At 39.8% G+C, this 23,256-nt stretch overlaps 3 protein-coding genes across 4 annotated transcripts in view; 1 reads left to right on the forward strand and 2 right to left on the reverse strand.

The window, feature by feature from the left end:
• LOC117986712 (pre-mRNA-splicing factor CWC22 homolog) overlaps positions 1-23,256 on the reverse strand; it is a 229,959-nt gene that overhangs the window by 203,569 nt on the left and 3,134 nt on the right. The window contains exons 1-4 of one of the 2 annotated variants that reach the window (XM_069501779.1): positions 21,167-21,264; positions 20,928-20,999; positions 20,500-20,550; positions 17,954-19,585 (exon numbers count right to left, since the gene is read on the reverse strand). In XM_069501779.1, the coding sequence (XP_069357880.1) occupies positions 18,950-19,585; positions 20,500-20,550; positions 20,928-20,972 (732 nt within the window). In that variant the 5' untranslated portion in view covers positions 20,973-20,999; positions 21,167-21,264 and the 3' untranslated portion in view covers positions 17,954-18,949. Of the gene's footprint in view, positions 1-17,953; positions 19,586-20,499; positions 20,551-20,927; positions 21,000-21,166; positions 21,265-23,256 lie in introns of those variants that run through there. The other variant, XM_069501780.1, reaches the window with a different exon arrangement.
• On the forward strand, positions 6,289-10,621 carry LOC117986323 (uncharacterized). Its single transcript, XM_034973151.2, has 4 exons — positions 6,289-6,363; positions 7,075-7,217; positions 8,933-9,070; positions 9,895-10,621. The coding sequence occupies exons 1-4, from the start codon at positions 6,361-6,363 to the stop codon at positions 10,073-10,075; spliced, it is 465 nt and encodes a 154-aa protein (XP_034829042.1). The 5' UTR covers positions 6,289-6,360; the 3' UTR covers positions 10,076-10,621.
• LOC117986711 (uncharacterized) lies at positions 10,924-15,077 on the reverse strand. Its single transcript, XM_034973583.2, has 3 exons — positions 14,980-15,077; positions 13,681-13,753; positions 10,924-11,710 (listed from the first exon to the last, which is right to left on the reverse strand). The coding sequence occupies exons 2-3, from the start codon at positions 13,751-13,753 to the stop codon at positions 10,971-10,973; spliced, it is 813 nt and encodes a 270-aa protein (XP_034829474.1). The 5' UTR covers positions 14,980-15,077; the 3' UTR covers positions 10,924-10,970.

Here is a 23,256-nt window from a genome sequence, read left to right on the forward strand (position 1 = left end):
TCGAAGAGAAAAAACCGGCCAAGTGCGAGTCAGGCTCGCGCAATGAGGGTTCCGTACTACAGTCGTATGATTTCGATAATTCAAAAACTATGATGCATTAAAATAAATAAAAATCTGTTTTAGAATGTACAGGTGAAGACCTTTTATATGATACCCCACTTGGTATAGTCACTCACTTCGAAAGTTGAAAATACTAATTATTAGTTCATGACCACAATTTAATTTTTTTTGTGTGATCTAACCCTAAATTCACGGTTTTCAGATTTTTCCCCAAATGTCAGCTATAAGATCTACCTACCTGCCAAATTTCATGATTCTAGGTCAACGGGAAGTACCCTGTAGGTTTCTTGACAGACAGACGGACAGACAGACAGACAGACAGACAGACAGACAGACAGACAGACAGACAGACAGACAGACAGACAGACAGACAGACCGACAGACAGACAACAAAGTGATCCTATAAGAGTTCCGTTTTTCCTTTTGAGGTACGGAACCCTAAAAAAGAAGAAGAAATGGATTGCTGACATACCAAAGTCACGCTATCAAGAAGGATATCACATTTTGTTTCCTCGCCTTCTTAATGACTCTGTACCATTTCACATTTACTTCAGAATGTCGAAGACAAAATTCTTTATGCTATTGCCTAATAGTTTTTGTGGAAATTACATTAGAAACAATAGGTATACCACACAGGTCGGTAATATAATCCTACAAGAAACCTATGTCCAGCAGTGGACATATCTATCGGTTGATGATGATGATGATAGTTTTTATGGAAATTATAAAAAAATATTTATGCATATCCATACTTATATTATTATCAACGCAAAAGTGTATTTGTCTGTCTATCTACTAGCTTTTCACGGCTCAACAGCTTAACCGAATTTGATGAAATTTGGTACAAAGTTGAATTACATCCCGGGGAAGGACAGGCTACTTTTTATCCTGGAAAATGAAAGAATTTCCACAGGATTGTTAAAGGCCCATTTATATGAAGTTTGGACCAGAGGTAGCTTGCATTCCGGGAATTGACAGAGGTAGGCAACTTTTTATCCCGGAAAATCAAAGAGTTCACACGGGATTAAAAATCTAAAAAAAAATGCAACTAGATGATGCCTGCGACTTCGTCCGCGTGGATGTAGATTTTTCTATAGGTGAGCACATTTCCGGGAATTACCTACTAGTACCTATATACCTGAGATAGATTATACCCTGTAGGATAAAAGTAGCCTATGTGTACCTACACATAGGCTAGTTTTATACCGAAAATCAAAAAGTTTCCACGGGATTTTTAAAAAACCTACATCTACGCGAACGAAGTTGCGGGCATCAGCTAGTCCCTTAGGTTCTGTGGAAATTACATTAGAAAAAGCATTTTCGCAAAATGTCTTTGTTTTATGTGCAATAGAATATATAAAATAGGCAGGTAAACACAGGTACATATTATATCTAAATACCTATATAAAAGAAAAAGGTGACTGACTGACTGATCTATCAACGCACAGCTCAAACTACTTGACGGATCGGGCTGAAATTTGGCATGCTGGCTAGCTAACTAGCTAATATGACGTAGACATCCGCTAAAAAGGGATTTATGAAAATTCAACCCCTAAGGGGGTAAAATAGGGGTTCGAGATTTGTGTAGTCCACGCGGACGACGTCGCGGGCATAAGCTAGTATAATATAAACACAAGTACAACAATAGGTAGGCATATTTCCGAAACTATTAATTCTACCTAGATGAAGTAGGTAGGTATAATATGTACATAATATATTATAGTTATTTAATCAGGATTATTTTTACCATTGATGTTTTCTCATAACGCTCGGAGAGACATTTATACATTTAGACACTGGGAAGGGGGGAGCCGACATCCTAGGGGTTGGGACCTTTGAGGATATACTTCTAAGAGCATGAGGAACACGTCATGTGTCAAAAATTAAACCTACGTTATTTATTTTGAGGTCTATCTTGCCGATTCTTGCCTGTACTTTAAATACCTAACAAGATGCGCGTGTATCTTATTCGAGCGACGTACGCATACTGAAGCGCCGCGCCGCGCCGCTGGGTATGTCGCACTAGCGTCACTGCACTGCGCGTCGCTTCGGTGCGCTTCAAAATATTCTCTCCAGCCGTGCCGCGCGGCAACGCGCGGTGAAGCGCCGCGCCGCGCCGCTCTAGTGCGATATGCGCCATACAAAATGATAGAAATGATATTTTGAAGCTCTGTGCCGCGACGTGAAGCTCACTGAAGCGCCGCGCCGCGCCGCTCAGGTGCGTACGAACCTTTAAACTCATCCATGATAATACTTACAGTGAAACTACGCCCTCGAGGTTTAGTGGACGAGCCAGCTTCATATGTCTAAGCATAAGACGTAATCTTCATGTCGCCCACATACCTAGAGTAAGCGACAGGACAGGCAATCGGGGTATCAGGCCAGTAGTTTACACGTTACAGTGGACAGGGCCGTCTTTACCCGGTGGTTCAAGGGGTGCGGTGCACCTGGGAGCAGAGTCCTAGGGGGCGCAAGCCAATCGCCATAAATTTCGATAGGTACCTACCACACTGACACCACGCGAGTGGAGCTGCAGACACAGCCAGTGGCGTAACAATAGGTTGAGAAGCCGGGCGAAATGACCCAACGTACCAAGCGACCCACAGCCCTCGAGGCCTACGGACCGAAATCGGGGGGCCCAGGGGGTGTCTCTGAGTGCCCAGGCTGTGTCTCTGAGAGCCTAGATTTGATTTTTGGGGTGCCGTGGCGGCACAGGCTAACTTTCGCACCCCGGCGCCGAATATACTTAATATACTATAATATTTAAGCCAGCCCTGACAATGGAACACACATAGATACAAACATACATAGGCTGCCAAAATCATAACCCTTCCTTTTGGCTTTGCCGTAGTCGGGTAAAAAGTTCCTGTTGTAAAATTTAAAAAAAATATATATAAGTAGGTATGTACAGTTTAAATATATCCTTACAGGCTAGTGTAAATCGAAAGATAAGTTTAACTTATATACAGACTTACTTAATATTATTAATTTTTACTACAATACAAGACCCTAGGGTTGGTGTCAGTCAGTCAGTCATCAGTTTCACTTTTGTATAATACACAGATGATTAGATACGTCATAACCTTTTCTCTACACGCAAAAAACAGCTTGAACTATGAGGCATCAATATCATTATGAAATGGTAACAATACATCGTATATCAATAGAATATTCTGCATACCTAAAGTCAAATCTTTCATGTTCTTCAAAACAAACGTGACCTGCCAGCGCCACTACTAATGCGATGGCATTGCTGTGTCAGTTTGATCTCATAACAACACCATTGTAGATTTGCGTGTGCTCATTGTAATAAAAATAACCTCAACTTATAAGAACTGACTTTATTCCATTTATACAATGCTTAATAAACGTCAACCTTAGTTCTAAACTTCATAATTATAAATTCCAATATTTTCTGCTTCATATCAAATCCCCCCCTCGTCAATAGTCCTCGCTACGCTCAGGATTCTATCTTTGAACCACTCGCTTCGCTCGTGGTTCAACCTTAGAATCCTTCGCTGGCTCTAAATTTAATACAAACTCCCGCGACAAAATAACAAGTTTGCAACCTTGCATAACAAATAACTATTAATGGTAACTCATAAAACATCAATGAAAACACACACCGGAATTTCGACAATGATAAAGCAAGGCGCCTGATAGGTACCTACCTACTTACTAGACTCGTTACCGTTTTTACCGACCTCTGACCTGACCTTCCGACCCTTAGCGTGAGCTCACGATCAAATTCCAACCTTCGTATAAGCAACATAAGCCATGCCATGAATCATGAATCAATGTTTGTACTGCCAACTGTCACCAAGAGATCTTATCTCTGATAGATATATGACTCAGCTACAAATCAGATGCTTTATCAGACCGCTTTTTGTATGACAAGCCGTGATAGCTTAGGGGTTGGAGTGCATGGATCCTTGACAACGGACTGGGGTTAGATTCCTAGACAGTTACTAATGAGAGCTCGGAGTTTTCAACAAAACTCAAGTGACATACTGACATATTTTACAAATTATCACTCCCCATATCACTACCCATATTATAAATGTGAAAGTGTGTTTGGTTGTTGGTTTGTTGATTTGTTCTTCAATCACGTCACAACGGAGACAACGTGGTAGACTATGGCCAAACCCTTCTCACTCTGAAAGGACACCCGCGGGGTGATTACGTAAAAAGTTGCAGTAGCGACAGCAACGCGACAGCAGTAGCAATCCGACAGTTCATTTGCTGTCTCTCTTCCTCTTCTTCTTATTTTTCTTTTTGGCTATTGCTGTCTCTCTCTAGCCGGACGTTTGACAGCAATGATCGCGAGATTTAAGCCTGTCGCAACTCGCAAGCCTGTCGCGAGATACGTAATGACCCGCCGTGCTCTGCAGTGAGCCGGCGCGATCATGATGATGATGATGATGAAACTATTTTATAAAATCTTGACCCAATTACCTATTGGGATCGAGAGTGTTAAACCAATAGAAAAGTACAATAAACTAACAATGAGGTCCGAAAGATAATAATATCAAATTGTGCATCAAAGTTCAAGCAAAGCTTTTTTGTCTCGATAATGGAGATGTCAGTTTTAAATTAAAATTATACTCACGATTTTTCTTTTGTTAAAAATCGGATCCCGTAGATATTATTATACCCTTTATTTTTTAAATACGGGTAGGTACAATACCTACAATGAATGAGGTTGAACTTATGACCGACCTTACGCATTCCGCACCGCCCCATCGATGAGCTATTGATGTTTTGTTACAAAAGGAATTATTATAAGAACGACTAGGTATAAGTCCCGCAAATTGCTATTGCGCTGGAACCATGTCTCATTAACGAAATGACGTCATTTTGACGTCAACCGAAATAAAAATATAAGTACCATCAGCTCGAAACTTCAGTATAGTCTTGACGTCACTAAAATGGGGGCCACGCGCATTAGCAATTTGCGGGACTTACACAAATTATTATCTACCGTTACATTACAGCGTTACAGTTATAGACGGATAATTTGCCTCAAATGTGGCTTGCAGATAGCTATTATGATGATAGATAGAAGACGTCAGCTAAGAAAGTTTTTTTTTGACAACTCAACCCCTAAGTGGTTACAATAAGAGTTTGGAATTTTTGTAGTCCACGTGGATGAAGTCGCGGGCTAGTCTTTTAAATTATAAAAGGAAAAGGTGACTGACTGATTGACTGATCTATCAACGCACAGCTCAAACTACTGGACGGATCGAGCTGACTTCTAAAAAACCCAAAACAGTGTGAGCCCCAAGTGCAAATATTATTTCTAAAGTTATTGCTTTAACTATTTTGCAGGCGTAAATACGCAGCCGGCATTTTAAGTTCCTTAACTGAAGGCCCTTATAGATTAACAGAAAACTTTAATTTTATTTAAGGCCTAATGCCTTGTCAATAAAATTCAGTATTAATATTCTCAAAGGTGTGTGAATTAGTCTGCCAATCCGCACTTGACCTGCGTGGTGGACTATGGCCAAACCCCCTTCTAATTCGGAAATAGGAGATCCCTGTTCAATAGTGAGCCGGCGCGGCGATGGGTTATTATTCATGATTATGAATGGTAAAGTAAAAATTCTTTTCGCTAATATAGAAAGAAAGAAGAAGAATAAAGAAAACTAGTTTATTCATCTTATGCCTAAGGTACAAACAAACTTAAAATTAATGGTAGTAGTTAATAGGTAATAAAAAATACTTAATAATTAATTAATTAGAGCCTCAATAGCTCAACCGGTATAGGAGTGGACTGAAAACCGAAAGGTGACGGTTCAAACCCCGCCCGTTGCACTTTTGTCGTACCTACTCCTAGCACAAGCCTGACGCTTAATTGGAGAGGAAAGGGGAATATTAGTCATTTAACATGGCTAATATTCTTTAAAAAAAAAAAAAAAAAAGTTCTTGCACCCACTTGGCACAGGATGAAATGGCCCCAGCTCAGCATTAATGCTGCAGGTTTTAAAAAGAAAACCTGAGCCCTGGTAGGTATTCTGCCAGGACCAAAAAGAGTGACGTGCACGAGCTTAAGTCTTCACAGCCATCTGTACCTACCTAATTAACAGGATGAATTCGATAGAATGGAGCTAAAATAATAATTATAGTAAATAATAAATATGCGATCAACTTTGTGGCAATAAGAATATTATAAAGACGCACGCATGGCTGAGATGTGTTATCACTTGTTATTATCAGTGCTTTGTTATCAGTGGATGAAGATAACGAGCCAGTGCGTGTTGGCGCTCCGGTGGAAGACCATGTGTCACATAACTTAGTATCATGGTGAGTCAGTACCCTTATTATAAATGCGAAAGTGTGTTTGTTTTGTTTGTTGGTTTGTCCTTCAATCAGGTCACAACGGTGCAACGGATTGACGTGATTTTTTGCATGGGTATAGATAAAGACCTGGAGAGTGCCATAGGCTACTTTTTATCCCGGGAAATCAAAGAGTTCCCACGGGATTTTTAAAAAACCTAAATCCACGCGTACAAAGTCGCGGGCATCATAATATTATAATATTATGTTCAAAGATAAAGCCAGGACCATGACATTCAGCAATGTAGAAACCGGGGAAATTAGTAAAATTCAATTCATACTGAATGATGTTTCACAACAAAATGGTGTTTGGTTTTATAGACGCTGTGGCAATTTTTCTATCGTGTGAGAATTTGTCACTATCGATGGTATCACTGAATTCTTGAGATAACCCTGATTACGACGCCGACGCGTTATCCATTTATCATGATGTTTTGTTTGAGTGTTTATAGCATTGATAATGGGGACATAGGCAAAACGATCCGGCATCAGTTTGCCCCTCCACTTTCAATATGGATGCCTTCAAGTCAAGAGTGAATAGGTCTAGTCAATCTTCTAGACAAGTGTGCTCCATCTTAGGCTGCATCATCACTTGCCAGCAAGTCTGATTGCAGCGAAGCACTCGAACATAAATTAAAATCATTATCTTCTTTTAATGATGAAACCCTGGTATTTCAGGACCATAACACGATCATAGTGGTGAGCGTGTTCGGCGCGGCATTGCTGCTGCTGCTGCTAATCAGCGGCGTGCTCTGCGCGCAGGTCGCCAGTCTGCGCCGCAAGGTCAGCGACCTCAGCGCCAGCGGGCGACTGCGAGTTCAGTAAGTATCAGTTATACCTGCAATAATACGATCATAGTGGCGAGCGTGTTCGGCGCGGCATTGCTGCTGCTGCTGCTGATCAGCGGCGTGCTCTGCGCGCAGGTCGCCAGTCTGCGCCGCAAGGTCAGCGACCTCAGCGCCAGCGGGCGACTGCGAGTTCAGTAAGTATCAGTTATACCTGCAATAATACGATCATAGTGGCGAGCGTGTTCGGCGCGGCATTGCTGCTGTTGCTGCTGATCAGCGGAGTGCTCTGCGCGCAGGTCGCCAGTCTGCGCCGCAAGGTCAGCGACCTCAGCGCCAGCGGGCGACTGCGAGTTCAGTAAGTATCAGTTATACCTGCAATATAACAATCATAGTGGCGAGCGTGTTCGGCGCGGCATTGCTGCTGTTGCTGCTGATCAGCGGCGTGCTCTGCGCGCAGGTCGCCAGTCTGCGCCGCAAGGTCAGCGACCTCAGCGCCAGCGGGCGACTGCGAGTTCAGTAAGTATCAGTTATACCTGCAATATAACAATCATAGTGGCGAGCGTGTTCGGCGCGGCATTGCTGCTGTTGCTGCTGATCAGCGGCGTGCTCTGCGCGCAGGTCGCCAGTCTGCGCCGCAAGGTCAGCGACCTCAGCGCCAGCGGGCGACTGCGAGTTCAGTAAGTATCAGTTATACCTGCAATATAACAATCATAGTGGCGAGCGTGTTCGGCGCGGCATTGCTGCTGTTGCTGCTGATCAGCGGCGTGCTCTGCGCGCAGGTCGCCAGTCTGCGCCGCAAGGTCAGCGACCTCAGCGCCAGCGGGCGACTGCGAGTTCAGTAAGTATCAGTTATACCTGCAATATAACAATCATAGTGGCGAGCGTGTTCGGCGCGGCATTGCTGCTGTTGCTGCTGATCAGCGGCGTGCTCTGCGCGCAGGTCGCCAGTCTGCGCCGCAAGGTCAGCGACCTCAGCGCCAGCGGGCGACTGCGAGTTCAGTAAGTATCAGTTATACCTGCAATATAACAATCATAGTGGCGAGCGTGTTCGGCGCGGCATTGCTGCTGTTGCTGCTGATCAGCGGCGTGCTCTGCGCGCAGGTCGCCAGTCTGCGCCGCAAGGTCAGCGACCTCAGCGCCAGCGGGCGACTGCGAGTTCAGTAAGTATCAGTTATACCTGCAATCCTCATACCTCTGCGAGCAACGCCTGCAGTTGGTGCTGCAAGGTCAGCTACCTCAGCGCCAGAGGATCCCCGATGCCTACGCCTTAGGCCTACCTTTCAAATTTCAAGTTTGTAGTATTTATACCTACTTATCTAGTTCAGTGAGTAAATACAGAGGATTTTATAAGCTCTTTTTTCTCGTATTACAAATTGCAATATGTTCAAATGAGATCTTCTAACTCGATTTGGCCTCTATATTATTTTTTAGAAATCCTGCCTAAAATGTAAGTACAAAAATTTGTCTAATCTACCACTTTTGTTTGCCATAAATCTTGTACGTACTTACCCCTTCTCATAACTTACCATCCGGCAATTACCAGATCTTGGATAATATGTCTGCCACCCTAAGAGCTTTGTAGCTTTCAGGTTGGAGACGAAGTGGTTACGTCACTTCCTGAAGATTCACACATTAACCATTATGCGAGTTAACCAGTAAGTATTCAACCAGTTCTGACTTAACGCCAATTTTGATTCCTTTGGTATGTTTATTGAAGCAGATCTTCAACCTAATTTTTTTCTTTCCAGGAAGCTCAAAATGAACCCTGACAAGAATCACGCGTTTCATAACCCTGGTCTGACGCCCGACGAGGAATTATCTCGTCGTGGCTACTCCATGTACCAGGGCCCTGACGATGACGTTGAGAGTGGCAGGGGCACTGAGCGGTACGTTCTCATTCACTGAGGAACCACGTGTTCCACAACCCTGCCCCCCGATTGTGGGAAAACGTATTGATTGTAATAGACAGCAAATTCTGCCTCTTAACTCTGTTGTTGGGTATATCATAACACATTACTTGCTAATAGGCAGAATTTGGCTGTACCTTTTCGTTTTTGTAACATCTCCACTGTTTTACCACCACCCATATTCGAAATAAAGAAATTTGAACTGAATTGAATTGACTGGATGAATAATTTGCTGTTCCCTTTTTATCACAGCCAATCAAGAGACAGAGTTTGCTACCGATAAGGTACGATTACGATTAATAGGTAGGTACGTTTCCTTACACAATCGGGGGCTGCCCTGGTCGGACATCAGATAAGGATGACTAAAGGACCCAAATAACAACTCCTCAACAAAAAGTACAGGAAAAATACACGCAATTTTATTTCAGGTTATCATTTTCTTCCACTTATCTTATCTGTCTTGGGTAAATACAAGAGAAAATAGGCATCCTCCAGATTTAAGTGCGCTCCATCGTCGACTATGTGCGTACATTAGTCTGTTAGCGGCTAGACTTTTCTAGCATAATATTGGTTTCTCCTAGTATATACATCAAATTAACAGACTACTTTATTGACCATTTAATCAGAAGTTTTCATAGAATTTCAACTCTGTGTTGAACTTAAATGGAACGTGCTAACTCAGAACACAAAATACACACAGAATATACAGAATTTTTTTGACTCACACAAATTTTCCGACAAGCCCACCAAAATAGGATCAACCAATTCTCTAGCACTTTGATATTAATTTGTCTTTCCTCCAGTCAGACGGGTGGGCAGTTCGTAGAGGAGCTCGCGAGGGAACTGGACAAACGGCAACATAAACAGGACAACACTCCCAACTTCCTGCTTCAGGGAGTCGACGAGAGCAAGAAGAAAATTAACAATCCAATCGCCAACCAAGTCAATCGGCAGAGTGAAACCAATCCAAACTTCATATACTAACAAATTCTCAAAGACAACAGTGATGCTGCAAAAGAAGATATTTCTATTTAAGTAAATTCTGGATTCCCAACAATACCTTCCAGAAAAGTATTGAAAAAACAACAATAAATAAAAGTAATGATGATGCTATCAGTTGATAAACTCTTCAACTGCAGATGATACTATTGTAAAACGAAAATAAAATATTTTTCGTGGTTGAGAATGCCCACTAAAGTAAATAAATACAAAATCTTCCTGAAGATTGGTCGATCTTTGAATAACATGGAAATCAGCCAATGTAAAATATTCGAGGATTGGTTTATGCTTAAGTTAACGGAAAGTCGATTGCCAATCTACCAATTTTTCGGTGATTTATAAAAATTGTGCTAGACGTAAACACAGAGGACGCAAAATGTGTTTATTTCCACCACAATTGAACATTACGTTAAAAGTGATAATGCAGTAAAATTTTCAAAGTATTATTTTTATTTATTCGTATAAGATACCAGCAGAATACCAGAAGAATAATTTATAAGATTTAAAATTATAATATTATTTAATTTCAAAGGCTTTTTTATTCAAACTGTTTATCCTAATGTAATTTTTAAGGAGATATATAAAAGACAAAAAAATACTACATTCCTAAAATTATTACATCTACATAATGACAAAATCTGCAAAAATTATTGCACTCTTATCTATATACGGTGGTAATTTAAATAACAAAATTTGATTTTAACTATTCGACCACAAAATTCTGAATACATCAGAAATTGTACTATATATTTACACACAAAAAAATTTACACTAACAGATAGTTAAATTATATCGTTATTAATAAATACTTAAATACCTATCAGTAGGTTTTACCAAAAAATTAACAATTGTTAATCCTGTCTTGATTTTCATGTTAGGTTCAACGTCTGGAGTACGTGTAGTGTTTTATTTTCCTTATATACGGCCTTGAACTGACGCGTACTGCAGGTGTTCTACATCTGCCTGTGACGCATCTAGATTTAATACTATTCCCGCTCAGGAACCTCACTTTACTTCTATTTCTGCTTCTTGTATACTTTGATCCCTCACTTTCATCTGCTGTTTTCTTCCCTTTCGGTCTTACATTGAAATCTTCATCATCACTAGATACAGTCCCTTTGTTAGCTTCATGGGCATCCAAAATATCTTGAATACTTTTATATGCTTCCTCTGCTTCGGATTCCGAATCAACATCGGTATAAGATTTGAAATTAGTTTTCAATTTCTTCGGAATAACATACTTTTCTTTACTGGAGTGCTCTAAATGTTTCAAATAGTTGTACGTTTCTGGATCAGTAGTTTGGCTTATAGGTTTGATGTCAGAGAAACTTATGAATTGCAAAGCAGATGAGGGTTTAGTCTTTTCTGAATATAGAGATTTGGCAAATAATTTGGCATATCTATCACTAGCATCGTAAGCTTGTGGGTCAAATTCAAGTAAGTCCTTCCCGTTGGTTAAATATCTTTCTCTCTTTTCTGAAGCCTCGATTGCGATGGGTTTTTTGAAATCTAAGCCATAGGTAATACCTGCTGGTAGGGCTCCGTACAGCTCCTTATCAGAAGTCTTACCGTAAATTTGATCGAAAACTTTGTAGTCGTCCGTCCAGAACTGGGAAATACCTGTGAAGTAAAAATAAAAATTCTTTGAACCGATGAATTTAAAACCGAATATTCTTCCGAGAGCTATAATAGGTACCTATGAATGTTCTCTGAATCCGACAAGTCGCCAATATTTTTTCAAATCTGGGATCCTACATATAGCCTTATTACTCGAGTATGAAAGCCGCAGCTACTATGCTCCTAGTCCCAGATTTTGAGAAAATTGATGTAAGAGATACTTAATAAGAAAGTCTTCAAACTTGGTTGAAAATTTTAGCCTTGCTTCGCTCATTTTACCTATTTAGAATCAAGCTGTATCTGGGATTCAAAGTATTTAATGATTTTGATTTAATAAGATTTTATGATTTTTATGAGATTTAAAAGTCAAGAAAGCAGAACTATAAGTATTTTGCGCAATTTTGTTTAATAACTGTATAATTTTATATTCACTTTAGCATCATAGTGACGCCATAAATTTTTTATTTTATTTAAATTGAGAAAGTACGCAGTAGCTTTCGATTTTAACAGTTCTATATTTTTAGCGACTTTTAATTATTTACTTTAAAAGAGGCTTACGAAACTTATCCGTTTTCAGTCGCTATTTAAAACCATGATTAGTTTGTACACGGAGGATTTCGCTATCATCACCTCAACCGATCGCTGGCCCACTACTGAGCACGGGTCTCTTCTCAGAGTCCACGAAGTTGACCAAGTGTTGGCTAAATTTGTCTCATTATAAATCTTATGTTGTCTGAGCTGTGAAAGTACCTACACTTTAAAGATTTTTTTAAAGAAATTTAGCCAATCATGACTAATATTCCCCTTTCCCCTCCAACTAAGCGTTAACCTTGTGCTGTAGTAGGTACGACAATAGTGCAACAAGTGGGCAACGACGACCTTTCGGATTTCAGTCCGCTCGTTCAACCGTTGAGCTATTGTGGCTCTTTTAGATTTCGGTTTAGTAGATCCTCCATGGAGAGGAACCCTGCATGTCTGAGAGTACTCCCTAAAGTACTTAAACGTGTGTGTGGTCTAAGTAATTTTAAATACATGATATCAAAAATTGCGGAACCGGCAGGATTCGAATCTGCGTCTTCTGGGTTCGCGCCCGACGCCTTGACCGCTAGACCTCGGTTTCGCTTACTGCCAGTGACGAAATTTGTAATAATATGTATGTTCACTCAGTACTGAAGCGACTGTGTGTGTGACTGAAGTGTGTGGTCTAGCTGATATCACCTAAGCGGCTAAGTGTGGAAGCACTCCGATACATTTACAATAGCAAGTAAGTACGAATACATGACGCAATTGGTATTTGGTGATCACTTGTAAACATTGTACACTTTTACCATGACTAAGGTGTTTGGTACCGCATCGTAAGTTGTGTTTGGTAAATAGGCCTAGTTACTATTGAAAAGGTCGTTAATTTCTATGATTTCCGGTGTCTATTATGTAATGTGATTATCCATATCCATACTAATATTACAATAAGAGCCTCAATAGCTCAACCGGTATAGGAATGGACTGAAAACCGAAAGGTCGACGGTTCAAACCCCGCCCGTTGCACTATTGTCGTACCTACTCCTAGCACAAGCTTGACGCTCAATTGGAGAGGAAAGGGGAATATTAGTCATTTAAAATGGCTAATATTCTTTAAAAAAAAAAATGCGAAAGTGCGTCTGTCTGTCTGTCTGAGGATGGCCGCCGAGGGGGATTTAGTGGGTAGAAACCCCACATAACGGGGGGGGGGGAGGGTGATTACATAAAACGTTGCTATAAGGGTTCCGTTTTTCCTTTTGAGGTACGGAACCCTAAAAAATGTGTAGTGTGAACGTCTTTATGCATTTTCTTATTAAACCTTGGACCGCGTTAGAGACGATTTCTTGCGCGTTGTTTATTTCAGACTTTCGTAGGAGAAGCGGAAATAATGTTAGATACAACAGATTATGTCTTTAGTACATAAAAAAGTTATCATTGTAGTTTGTAGTTGTTACCAGAAGTCTTGGTGTCGGTTGCGTAAACAGCGGATAACAGCAAGATGCAAGTTACTGCAGGCCGTGTGAACATCTGAAAATAACAATTAGTTAGAATAGAATAGATTTTTATTCAAGTAAACTTTTACAAGTGCTTTTGAATCGTCAACTAGTTTAATTTACCATTGGTTCGGAATACCGTTCCTACCGAGAAGAACCAGCAAGAAACTCGGCGGTTGCTCTTTTCAAGAGATCAATTTACAATATTATTATACCCATACCATTGCAATACCATACAGTTACAATGAGTTAGGTAGGTGCTGCTGTGATAGCCTAGTGGTTAGGACGTCCGCCTTCTAATCGGAGGTTGGGGGTTCGATCCCGGGCACGAGCATAACTTTCCAGAGTTATGTGCGTTTTAATTAATTAAATATCACTTGCTTTAACGGTGAAGGAAATCATCGTGAGGAAACCTGCATGCCTGAGAGTTCTCCATAATGTTCTCAGACGTGTGTGAAGTCTACCAATCCATACATGGCCAGCGTGGTAGACTATGACCAAAACCCTTCTCACTCTGAGAGGAGACCCGTGCTCTGTAGTGAGCCGGCGATGGGTTGATCATGATGATGTAGGTACCACCCCGAAATTTTTGGTATTTGATGTAGAACGTTGACCCAAAACCGAATATTAATGAAATTAATTTTCAAGGTGGCTCCCCATACCTACCTAGTTATTACATGAAAAAGGAGCCGGAAAAAATATTCTTTCTTACCCTAGCATGTCGTATCATTGTCTAGAGCTCATTGAGTGAAGTACGGATCTATATTTTTCATTTTTTTTATCTTAAAAAATGAAAAAAGGGGGAGGCGTCAAAGTTGACAATTTTAGACCGTTTTTGTGATGGAGTCTACCTCAAAAACTAAACTAGTTAGGTATATTAGGTTACTAGCTTATGCCCGCAAGTTCGTACGCGTAGATTTAGGTTTTAAAAACCTCGTGGGAATTCTTTGATTTTCCGAGATAAAAAGTAGCCTATGCCACTCTCCAGATCTTAAACTATACCCATACAAGAAATCACGTCGATCCGTTGCAACGTGATTGAAGGACAAACCAACAAACCTAACACACTTTCGCATTTATATGGGTTGGGTACCTATTGATTTAATTTACGATTCATAAAATAGTTTTTAAGCTGTGATCAAAACATAATTATGTCCGGAACCCTATAAAAGAGCGAAACCCGACTGGCACTTGGTCGGTTTGTTAGGTAATCTCGATGTACTAAATTAGGTAAAATAGTGCTCAATAATAATGGCCTACCTTTATAGCTTCCGGTAACAACACTATACAAACATAATCACGCGACTTTTCCTCCAAACGTCTGCGGAACAAATACGCTGAGATGGAGCGCGGTTGCCTTTATATAAGTTCGTTAGAGCATGCGGCAGTTGACTGCCGGCTTGCTGGGACGATTTCCACTGAGAAATATATTTTTAGGGTTCCGTACCTCAAAAGGAAAAACTGAACCCTTATAGGATCACTTTGTTGTCTGTCTGTCTGTCTTACTCTCTGTCTGTCAAGAAACCTACAGGGTACTTCCCGTTGACCTAGAATCATGAAATTTGGCAGGAAGGCAGGTCTTATAGTCGACATTCGGGGAAAAATCTGAAAACCATGAATTTGTGGTCATGAACTAATAATTAGTATTTTCAATTTTCGAAGTAAGATAACTATATCAAGTGGGGTATCATATGAAAGGGCTTCACTGACAATTCTAAAACAGATTTTTGTTTATTTTTATACATCATTGTTTTTGAATTATCATGCAATATGTCGAAAAAATACGACTGCCTGACTCGCACTTGGCTGGTTTTTTGTTGCTTCGTTGATTTACCATACAGGGGCGAAGCCAAAACCAATAATAATTGCCGCTATAAAACAAAAATAATAAAAAAATCATGTGGCCAGCATGAAAATTTAAAAAATATATTTGGTATAGCTAGCTGATAGTGCCACTCGGGATGATGTAAGGATTCTAACAATATCTAACCTTCATCTAAATCGGTTCAGGCATTTAGAACTAATAGTGGAATAATAATCATAAACTCTATAAATATTAAGTACCTACACTCCTCTTTTTTTGGGCAATCGTGGGCAAACTGAACTTTTTTAACGCCTAGCTAAGTATTAATTATTTTATGTATTACTATTTTATTTTTATTAATTTTGACTTGTAATTTATGGGTATAATTATAGGTAACCTGAAATAAAATTTAATTTAATTTATTTATTATTTAAATAGGCACCTAGTCTTTACCATTTACAAAATTAATATTAAAACGCCAAAACAATTCCACTGCATCCGATAATATCTCTACTTACAACTTTCGACGTAGAAAGCCGGCGACTGATACGGCCACAGCGAAAGTCAGGTTCAAAAATCTCTCTCACTACGTCCTGCGGCGGCCTTCCGAGTTCCGACTTATTTCCTACCTACTAGAATTACTACATATCTACTAGAATCACTAGATTTACTACCTACCAGTTATTATATAGGTACTTACTTGAATTAACACTTGCAAGAATAAATTAATTAGTGGATAGGATTAGAAATTATCGAGTTAAAGAAAATGTCCGATTTCTTCTTGTAAGGAAAAACCACGATATTTTTACCCGGGCACGCGAGTACTATCTCTCTCGTATTCCTCATTGCTTAGGGTTGTGACCCCTTACTATAATCACTTAATGATAGGTGGTAACTAGGTTTCTAAATCCTTCCGCATACGACATAAAAGTCTACGATAGACGACGGCGATAGAGACGATAGAGATAAGTGCTTGTTCACTTTTACTCTCTTTTTCCCTTTTACTCTAAATGTTTTAGGTACAAATAAATAAATAATCTTTTTCGTTTCGACTCAACTTAACTACAATTTTATTATTATTTACTTTAAGTAAATGATGCCCGCAACTTTGCCTGCGTCGAGTTAGGTTTTAAAGAATCCCGTGGTAGCTCTTTGTTTTTCCGGAATAAAAAGTAGTATAGGTATGTGATATGTCTATCTTCGGGATGCAAGCTATTTCGGTACTTTTCGTCCAAATCAGTTAAATAGGTGTGCCTTGAAAAGCTAGCAGACAAATTCAACTGTACACAATAACTAACAACGAAGTAACTTCCCCTACCGACCAGGGTTGAGATGTTCAGATGTCAATGGGGTGGGGACGCCCCATAGACCCGCACACACCCCGCACTGGTCCGGTGCGGGTGTGCGGGGTATTCCCCTGCCACATACCCCGATTGCCATCTCAATCTGTCGCGGACTAAAGCTGGTATGTACATAGAAATAATATTATGCCGACCAATAATATCTAGGTATTATTGCACCTAAGCTCAATGGTAAAGTGGACTTCTGCTCGGTTAGATACAATTTCACTTTCTATAAGTCCGCTCAGATTCTATGTCACTTTTCCTTTTCCTATTAATATCTATTCTACTGATAATTGCCAAGAAAACGGTTTAATGCTCAAGGCATATCGACGCAGTCGAAACGGAGCGACGCATCTTTACCAAAATGTTCCAAATTATACTCTATCCACGGAAAGAAGTTAGTATAAGGCTCGCCCTGTTACACAATCTTAGTACAGTATGTACGCGGCAGAAAGTAATGTACATTGGCCTTATTGGCCTTTAGAATGACATTTCGGCTTTGTAGAGCGTTGTCTCTGTCACTCATACTGATATGACGTTTTGTCGGACTCACCGGCAAGGTCGACGTACATTATTTTGTGTCGCGTACTGTCAAAAGAAAGACAGCAAAATAAAAATCAACTGTTTTATTCAAACAAAATATTCTAACTTTAGACTAAGTATAATAAACACATCTTTAATAGCATAAAAAATAAAAAACATCGCCATATTAGGGAAAACTAGTCAGGCTAACTAGAATTATGAGCAAAATACAACTAATATCACAACATTTATATTTATCTGTTACTGTCCCATGTCTCTAGTGATATGTATTAGGCATTAGGGCGGTTACAGACTAGCGTATTTTTTTGCGCGTATACGGTCGTTTCAGCACACGCGCTTACACGCGCGCTACATTACGCGCTTCAAAAAACCGGACTCGCGTATACGGGCATATTTCGACGTGTTTGCTCGAACCGGGTGGCCCGGTGGGTGGTGGTCTCTCGCGCCTCGCGCTTATATACGAGCTTAGAAGCGCGCACAGAGTACTTTTTACATATGAAGCGCGTCAACGCTCGTACAGTTGAGCGTGTGCCAAAAGGCGCGCCTACATGCGCTTCCAAAAACGAGCTTATACGCGCGTATAAAACGCTAGTCTGAAACCGTCCTTAGGCACTAGAGTACAAATTATACAATTATACAATACCACCGACCCGCCCCAGCTTTGCACAGGCAGCTTATTACAATTTTAATAGGCATCTTTAATTAGGGTTCTGTACCTCAAAAGGAAAAAAGGAACCCTTATAGGATCACATAGTTGTCTGTCTGTCTGTCTGTCGTGTCTGTCAAGAAAACCTATATTATACTTCCCGTTGACCTAGAATCATGAAATTTGCCAGGTAGGTAGGCTACACAACACGACAGATAGACAGACAACGAAGTGATCTTGTAAGGCTTCCTTTTTTCCTTTTGAGGTACGGAACCCTTAAAAGTAGGTATAGCAGGTCTATCTGTTTATTAGGACTATAGTTCGATCAATATCGCCGATCTAGATAGAGTGTGTAGCATTTTTAATTTTATTCAGATACAAGTTAGCCCTTGACTGCAATCTCACCTGGTGGTAAGTGATGATGCAGTCTAAGATGGACCCTTTCCAGGTGAGCCCACTAACCTGGTAGGGTGTGGCAGTTTTTATTAAGCCCATGTCCCTTTGGTTTCTACACGGCATCGTACCGGAACGCTAAATTGCTTGACGGCAAGGCTTTTCCGGTAGGGTGGTAACTAGGTACGGCCGAAGCCTCCCACCAGACCAATTCGCCTCTGCATGGTAGAACTGAAGGAAACACAATGCAATATGATAAACTTTAACGTTAATAACTATTATACATATAATATTAAGAGCCTTAATAGCTCAACAGTGAAAGGAGTGGACTGAAAACCGAAAAAGGTTGACGGTTCAAACCCCGCCCGTTGCACTATTGTCATACCTACTCCTAGCACAAGCTTGACACTTAGTTGGAGAGGAAAGGGGAATATTAGTCATTTAATATGGCTAATATCCTTTTTTTTAAAAAAAAGAAAAAAAAGATTAATTCATCCAATTTTAAGTCTCGCACACATTTTGTTTAGCAATCTCAATTTTAATGGCCGATGCACTCCCACTGCTGCCTGGTTCTATGTCGATCTTCAATTCATTTTTGACCTCATTTTTACTCCACTTTTTATTTTCCAGGGGCTCCAGTAGCTGTACGCCCGACCTCTCTTGCAATCTCATCAAGTTGTTTATCCATTTTTCGTTTTTGATCGTAACCCGAGATTTAGACATGTCGCTCAGTTCCGTCGACAGTGATTTCAAGTCTTCAATATTCTTTCGCATTTGTTTCTCCTTCTCTCTTGTGGACAATTTCTTTTTCTTTTTCTTGTTTTGCAGTTCGTTAGGGGTCGCTTCCAACTTTTTAGATTCCGCTTCGCTTTTCTCTGAATCGCTTAATCGTATATATCTATCTATATCCGACCAGCCAGAGGTGGACAAGGTGGAAAAATCGGAGCTAAGCAAAGACTGCCCGGTTTGTGACTGTCCCGATACCATGTCACACTCGTCATCGACATTGTCGTATCGCACAAATTGGAGATCCTCACACCCAAACGGGAATTCACATTCAGTATTTTCGCACATCAGCAACTTTTCATGATAATTAACAAAAAACAGCCTTATCCCTGAAGAGCATAGCGGACATACCTGTAAATTACCAAAACAAATGTTAATTTTAATGATCCATCATCACTCATGATCAAGCCATCGCCGGCTCACTACAGAGCACGGGTCTCCTCTCAGAGAGAAGGGTTTGGCCATGGCCAGTGTGGTAGACTGCGGATTGGTAAACTTTAATGATCCATACAATTATTATAAATACTGAAAATATACATTTGTAATGAAAAAGAGGAGAGACCAAAGAAAAGATAGATGGATTAGATGGATGGACTGATGTGGGAAAAGGACAGGAAGCAGATATTATAAATGTATGAGTCTGTCTGCTAGGTTTTTATGGCCTGTCCAGGAGAAGAAGACCAGAAAAGATAGATGGATTAGACGGACTGGTGTGGGATAAGGACAGGAAGAAGGGAAATCAAAATAAATAAAATTGAATTGAAGATATTATAAATGTGAAAGTGTTTGTCTGCTGGCTTTTTATGACCCGCCTATTTATGCCGGGGATGGAAACAGGCTACTTTTTATTCCAGAATATAAAATAGTTCCCACAGGATTTTTAGAAATCTAAGCAAAATGTATGTCACTCTCCAGGTCTTTACATCCATGCAATCACATTGCTCTGTTACTCTGTGATTGAGGGACAAACTGACAAACAAACACAGTTTTGCCTTTATTTACATACTAGCTTATGCTCGCGACTTCGTCCACGTGGACTACACAAATTTCAAACCCCTATTTTACCCTCTTAGGGGTTGGATTTTCAAAAAATACTTTCTTAGCGGATGCCTACGTCATAATAGCTATCTGCATGCCAAATTTCAGCTCTATCTGTCCAGTAGTTTGAGCTGTGCATTGATAGATCAGACAGTCAGTCAGTCAGTCATATATTCAGATCTATATTTTTAGATTTATATGATTAGTGATGTAAGTAGAAATCTTACCCTAGGTCCTTCTTCAATAATTTGAGTATTGACTTCACTTACTGGCACCATCTGAAACAATTAAATTAATTTTATTATTGTGTGTTGGTAATTTCTTTATATTCTTTCAATCTACACATAAAAGGACAAACTGACTGACTGACATCAAAACCAGACTGATCGTTTTTGGCTTGCAGGGCTGGTTCACCCCCTTGTCTCCTACCAGTCACATCCCTCCGCTGCGGGCGCAATACTAAAGCTTTACCCAGAACTTCACCCTTCACAACGCGAAGCCAATCGACGTTGGATGCGAAACCTAATAATGACAATTTGAGAAGTCTCCTTCTAACTTTCGATGCTATCATTAATTCTACTTTTAGTCCAAACCAACTTGCTTATCAGTAGGGGTACCAAAAATAAGAGAAAATACCTATGCAAATAATACTTACCTTCGACGACGATTCTGGCGATGCGACGGCCACGTTATCTTCCATGCTTTATTTTTCGTACGATTAACTAATCTGGAAAGGCAGAACAATATTATATCTCATCTATTATTATTTAGATTTTATGGTTTTTAGTTAATTCTTTTGTCGGGTTTCAAAAAGCCGGTTGATTTATTTTTTTGTTTTGACGTGCTTGCTTTTGACTTTTAACTTTTTAATTTCAAAATAAACATCCATAGAACCTGAGCATAGATACTAGAACATAGGCATGTGCACGGAACAGAAAAAAACATTTTTCTGTTCCGTGGGCATGAGCCAGAAGTTTTTTTTTCAAACTTTCCTAAAGCGCCGTATTCACCATCCATCCCGGCTGTACGTCAGCTCAAGGCCGCGGTGCTGGATGTAGCATAGTGCATACTGACCATCGTGCACGCATCCACAGCGGTGGGCCCACAGAGTACTTTTAACATATGGAAATAGAGTAGGTACTATCTCGCGAGCTAATAGTGGCAACAGCTTAGTAGCGCCATCTGTATCTGACGAACGGAACTAATATATATAATATGTACATACCTACCTATATATATAGACTGCTTTATTGGTTCATACCTATACATATAATACATACATATAGGACTGCTATGGAAGGTAGGATTGTGTTCAGATTAATTATTTATGAATATTTGACTCCCTTACAATTTAACATATCATGTAAATTTAAAAAAAATCTATAATAATTAATCTGAACACATATTTTTAAATAATAGAAATTTTTGGATTCTAATCTTTATTTTTACCAAAATTAATCCTAATCACTCTTCCTTATCCTAAAACAGTTTATAAAGTTGCCTGAGGACTGGGGTCTGGTGCCGAGTAGTTTAGTTTCAAGATATCAATATTATGAATCCAGGTCATAAAACGATCCAAATCTTTTACACGATTTGGAAATTCATGCAGGACATTTTCTAAACCTGAAAAGTAAAAATATGAGTATCTTAGTATGGTCACAAGTTCATAACATGTTCACTAAATCTGACTCAATTAAACTAATCACATCTAATCTGAGGTCGGGGGTTCAATCTAGGGCATGCACCTCTAACTTTTCGGAGTTATGTGTGTTTTAACTAATTAAATATCACTTTCTTTAACGGTGAAGGAAAACATCGTGAGGAAACCTGCATGCCTGAAAGTTCTCCATAATGTTATCAAAGGGTGTGAAGTCTACCAATCCGCACATGGCCAGTGAGGTAGACTATGGCTAAACCCCTTCTCACTCTAAGAAGTGACCCGTGCTCTGTAGTGAGCCAGCGATGGGTTGATCATGATAGGAATTTGGTCTAGAAAAACTAATGAAATACCTACTTCTTTATTCAAATAAACTTGTAAATAGGTGCTTTCGAATCGTCAAGAGAATCTATCACTGGATCGGAACGCCCAATACTTAAAGAAAAACCTATGCGTGAACCATATTGTCATCAAGTTCAAGGAATTTAATAAAAATTGCATTCAAGGATTAAAGTAGATATGACGGTATTACAATGGCATTTACAAACCTGCAGTGAACCTGAACAGCCTGGAATACAGCCCCTCTTGTAAGAAATGTTCACTAAACTTAACTAGTACCTAACTACAACTATACTGGAGTCCTGTCTCGTAAATAAACACTGGAGTTCTGTCTCAAAACACTGGAGTCCTGTCTCAAAACACTGGAAGTCTCTGTTTCAAACATGGGTATGGAAAACTTAAAATTTCTTTGGTCTCAAAACACTAGAATCTCTGACAGCTTACTTAGCGTGGGTTAGGTTCACTGGTTTGCTAAACGTAGCGTGAAATCACTAAAAACTGGCTTTAAATAGTTACAGAAGGTATTGAAAATAGCAAAATCAGAAAACATTACGACCGCCAGCACAGACCAGGTTGTTTGCCCAATTTCTACCATATCAATAGCAAAAAATTGTCTGACAATTTTATTTTGAAGAATATTTATTAAATCAATGATACATACCAAACGTAGAACCAAATAAAATATTGGTAAATAGAAATTAATGGTTAGAGAATATTTTTTTCTTTAAAATACAAATATGTTAATGTTAACTAAACTACCAATTTGGTAGAAAAATTAAACATGGGATGCCTTGACCACAGAATAATATATCGAATATGTCCAGTCACAGTAGCGCGGTCTGCTATTGCCTTTTGGTACTAAATGAATTGAAGTACCATGCTATTTGTTCTAAGATTGATGACCCTGGGTGGGCCCCAAGATAGGATGTGACAATCAAGGAATTGTAGGGCGATTGTCTAAAACCTGCATCAATCATTATTACAATCT

The sequence above is a fragment of the Maniola hyperantus genome, chromosome 11 (genome assembly GCF_902806685.2).
Source record: "Maniola hyperantus chromosome 11, iAphHyp1.2, whole genome shotgun sequence".
In the NCBI taxonomy this organism is placed as follows: Eukaryota; Metazoa; Arthropoda; class Insecta; order Lepidoptera; family Nymphalidae; genus Maniola; species Maniola hyperantus.

Excerpts from the sequence above, each read along its gene's own strand:
- LOC117986323 (XM_034973151.2), top strand. Across the intron at positions 7,218-8,932 it reads AGCGGGCGACTGCGAGTTCA|GAAGCTCAAAATGAACCCTG; the intron begins GTAAGTATCAGT and ends TTTTCTTTCCAG. Across the intron at positions 9,071-9,894 it reads AGTGGCAGGGGCACTGAGCG|TCAGACGGGTGGGCAGTTCG; the intron begins GTACGTTCTCAT and ends TCTTTCCTCCAG.
- LOC117986711 (XM_034973583.2), bottom strand. The coding sequence starts at position 13,753 with ATGTTCACACGGCCTGCAGTAACTTGCATCTTGCTGTTATCCGCTGTT. Across the intron at positions 11,711-13,680 it reads AACCGACACCAAGACTTCTG|GTATTTCCCAGTTCTGGACG; the intron begins GTAACAACTACA and ends TTTACTTCACAG.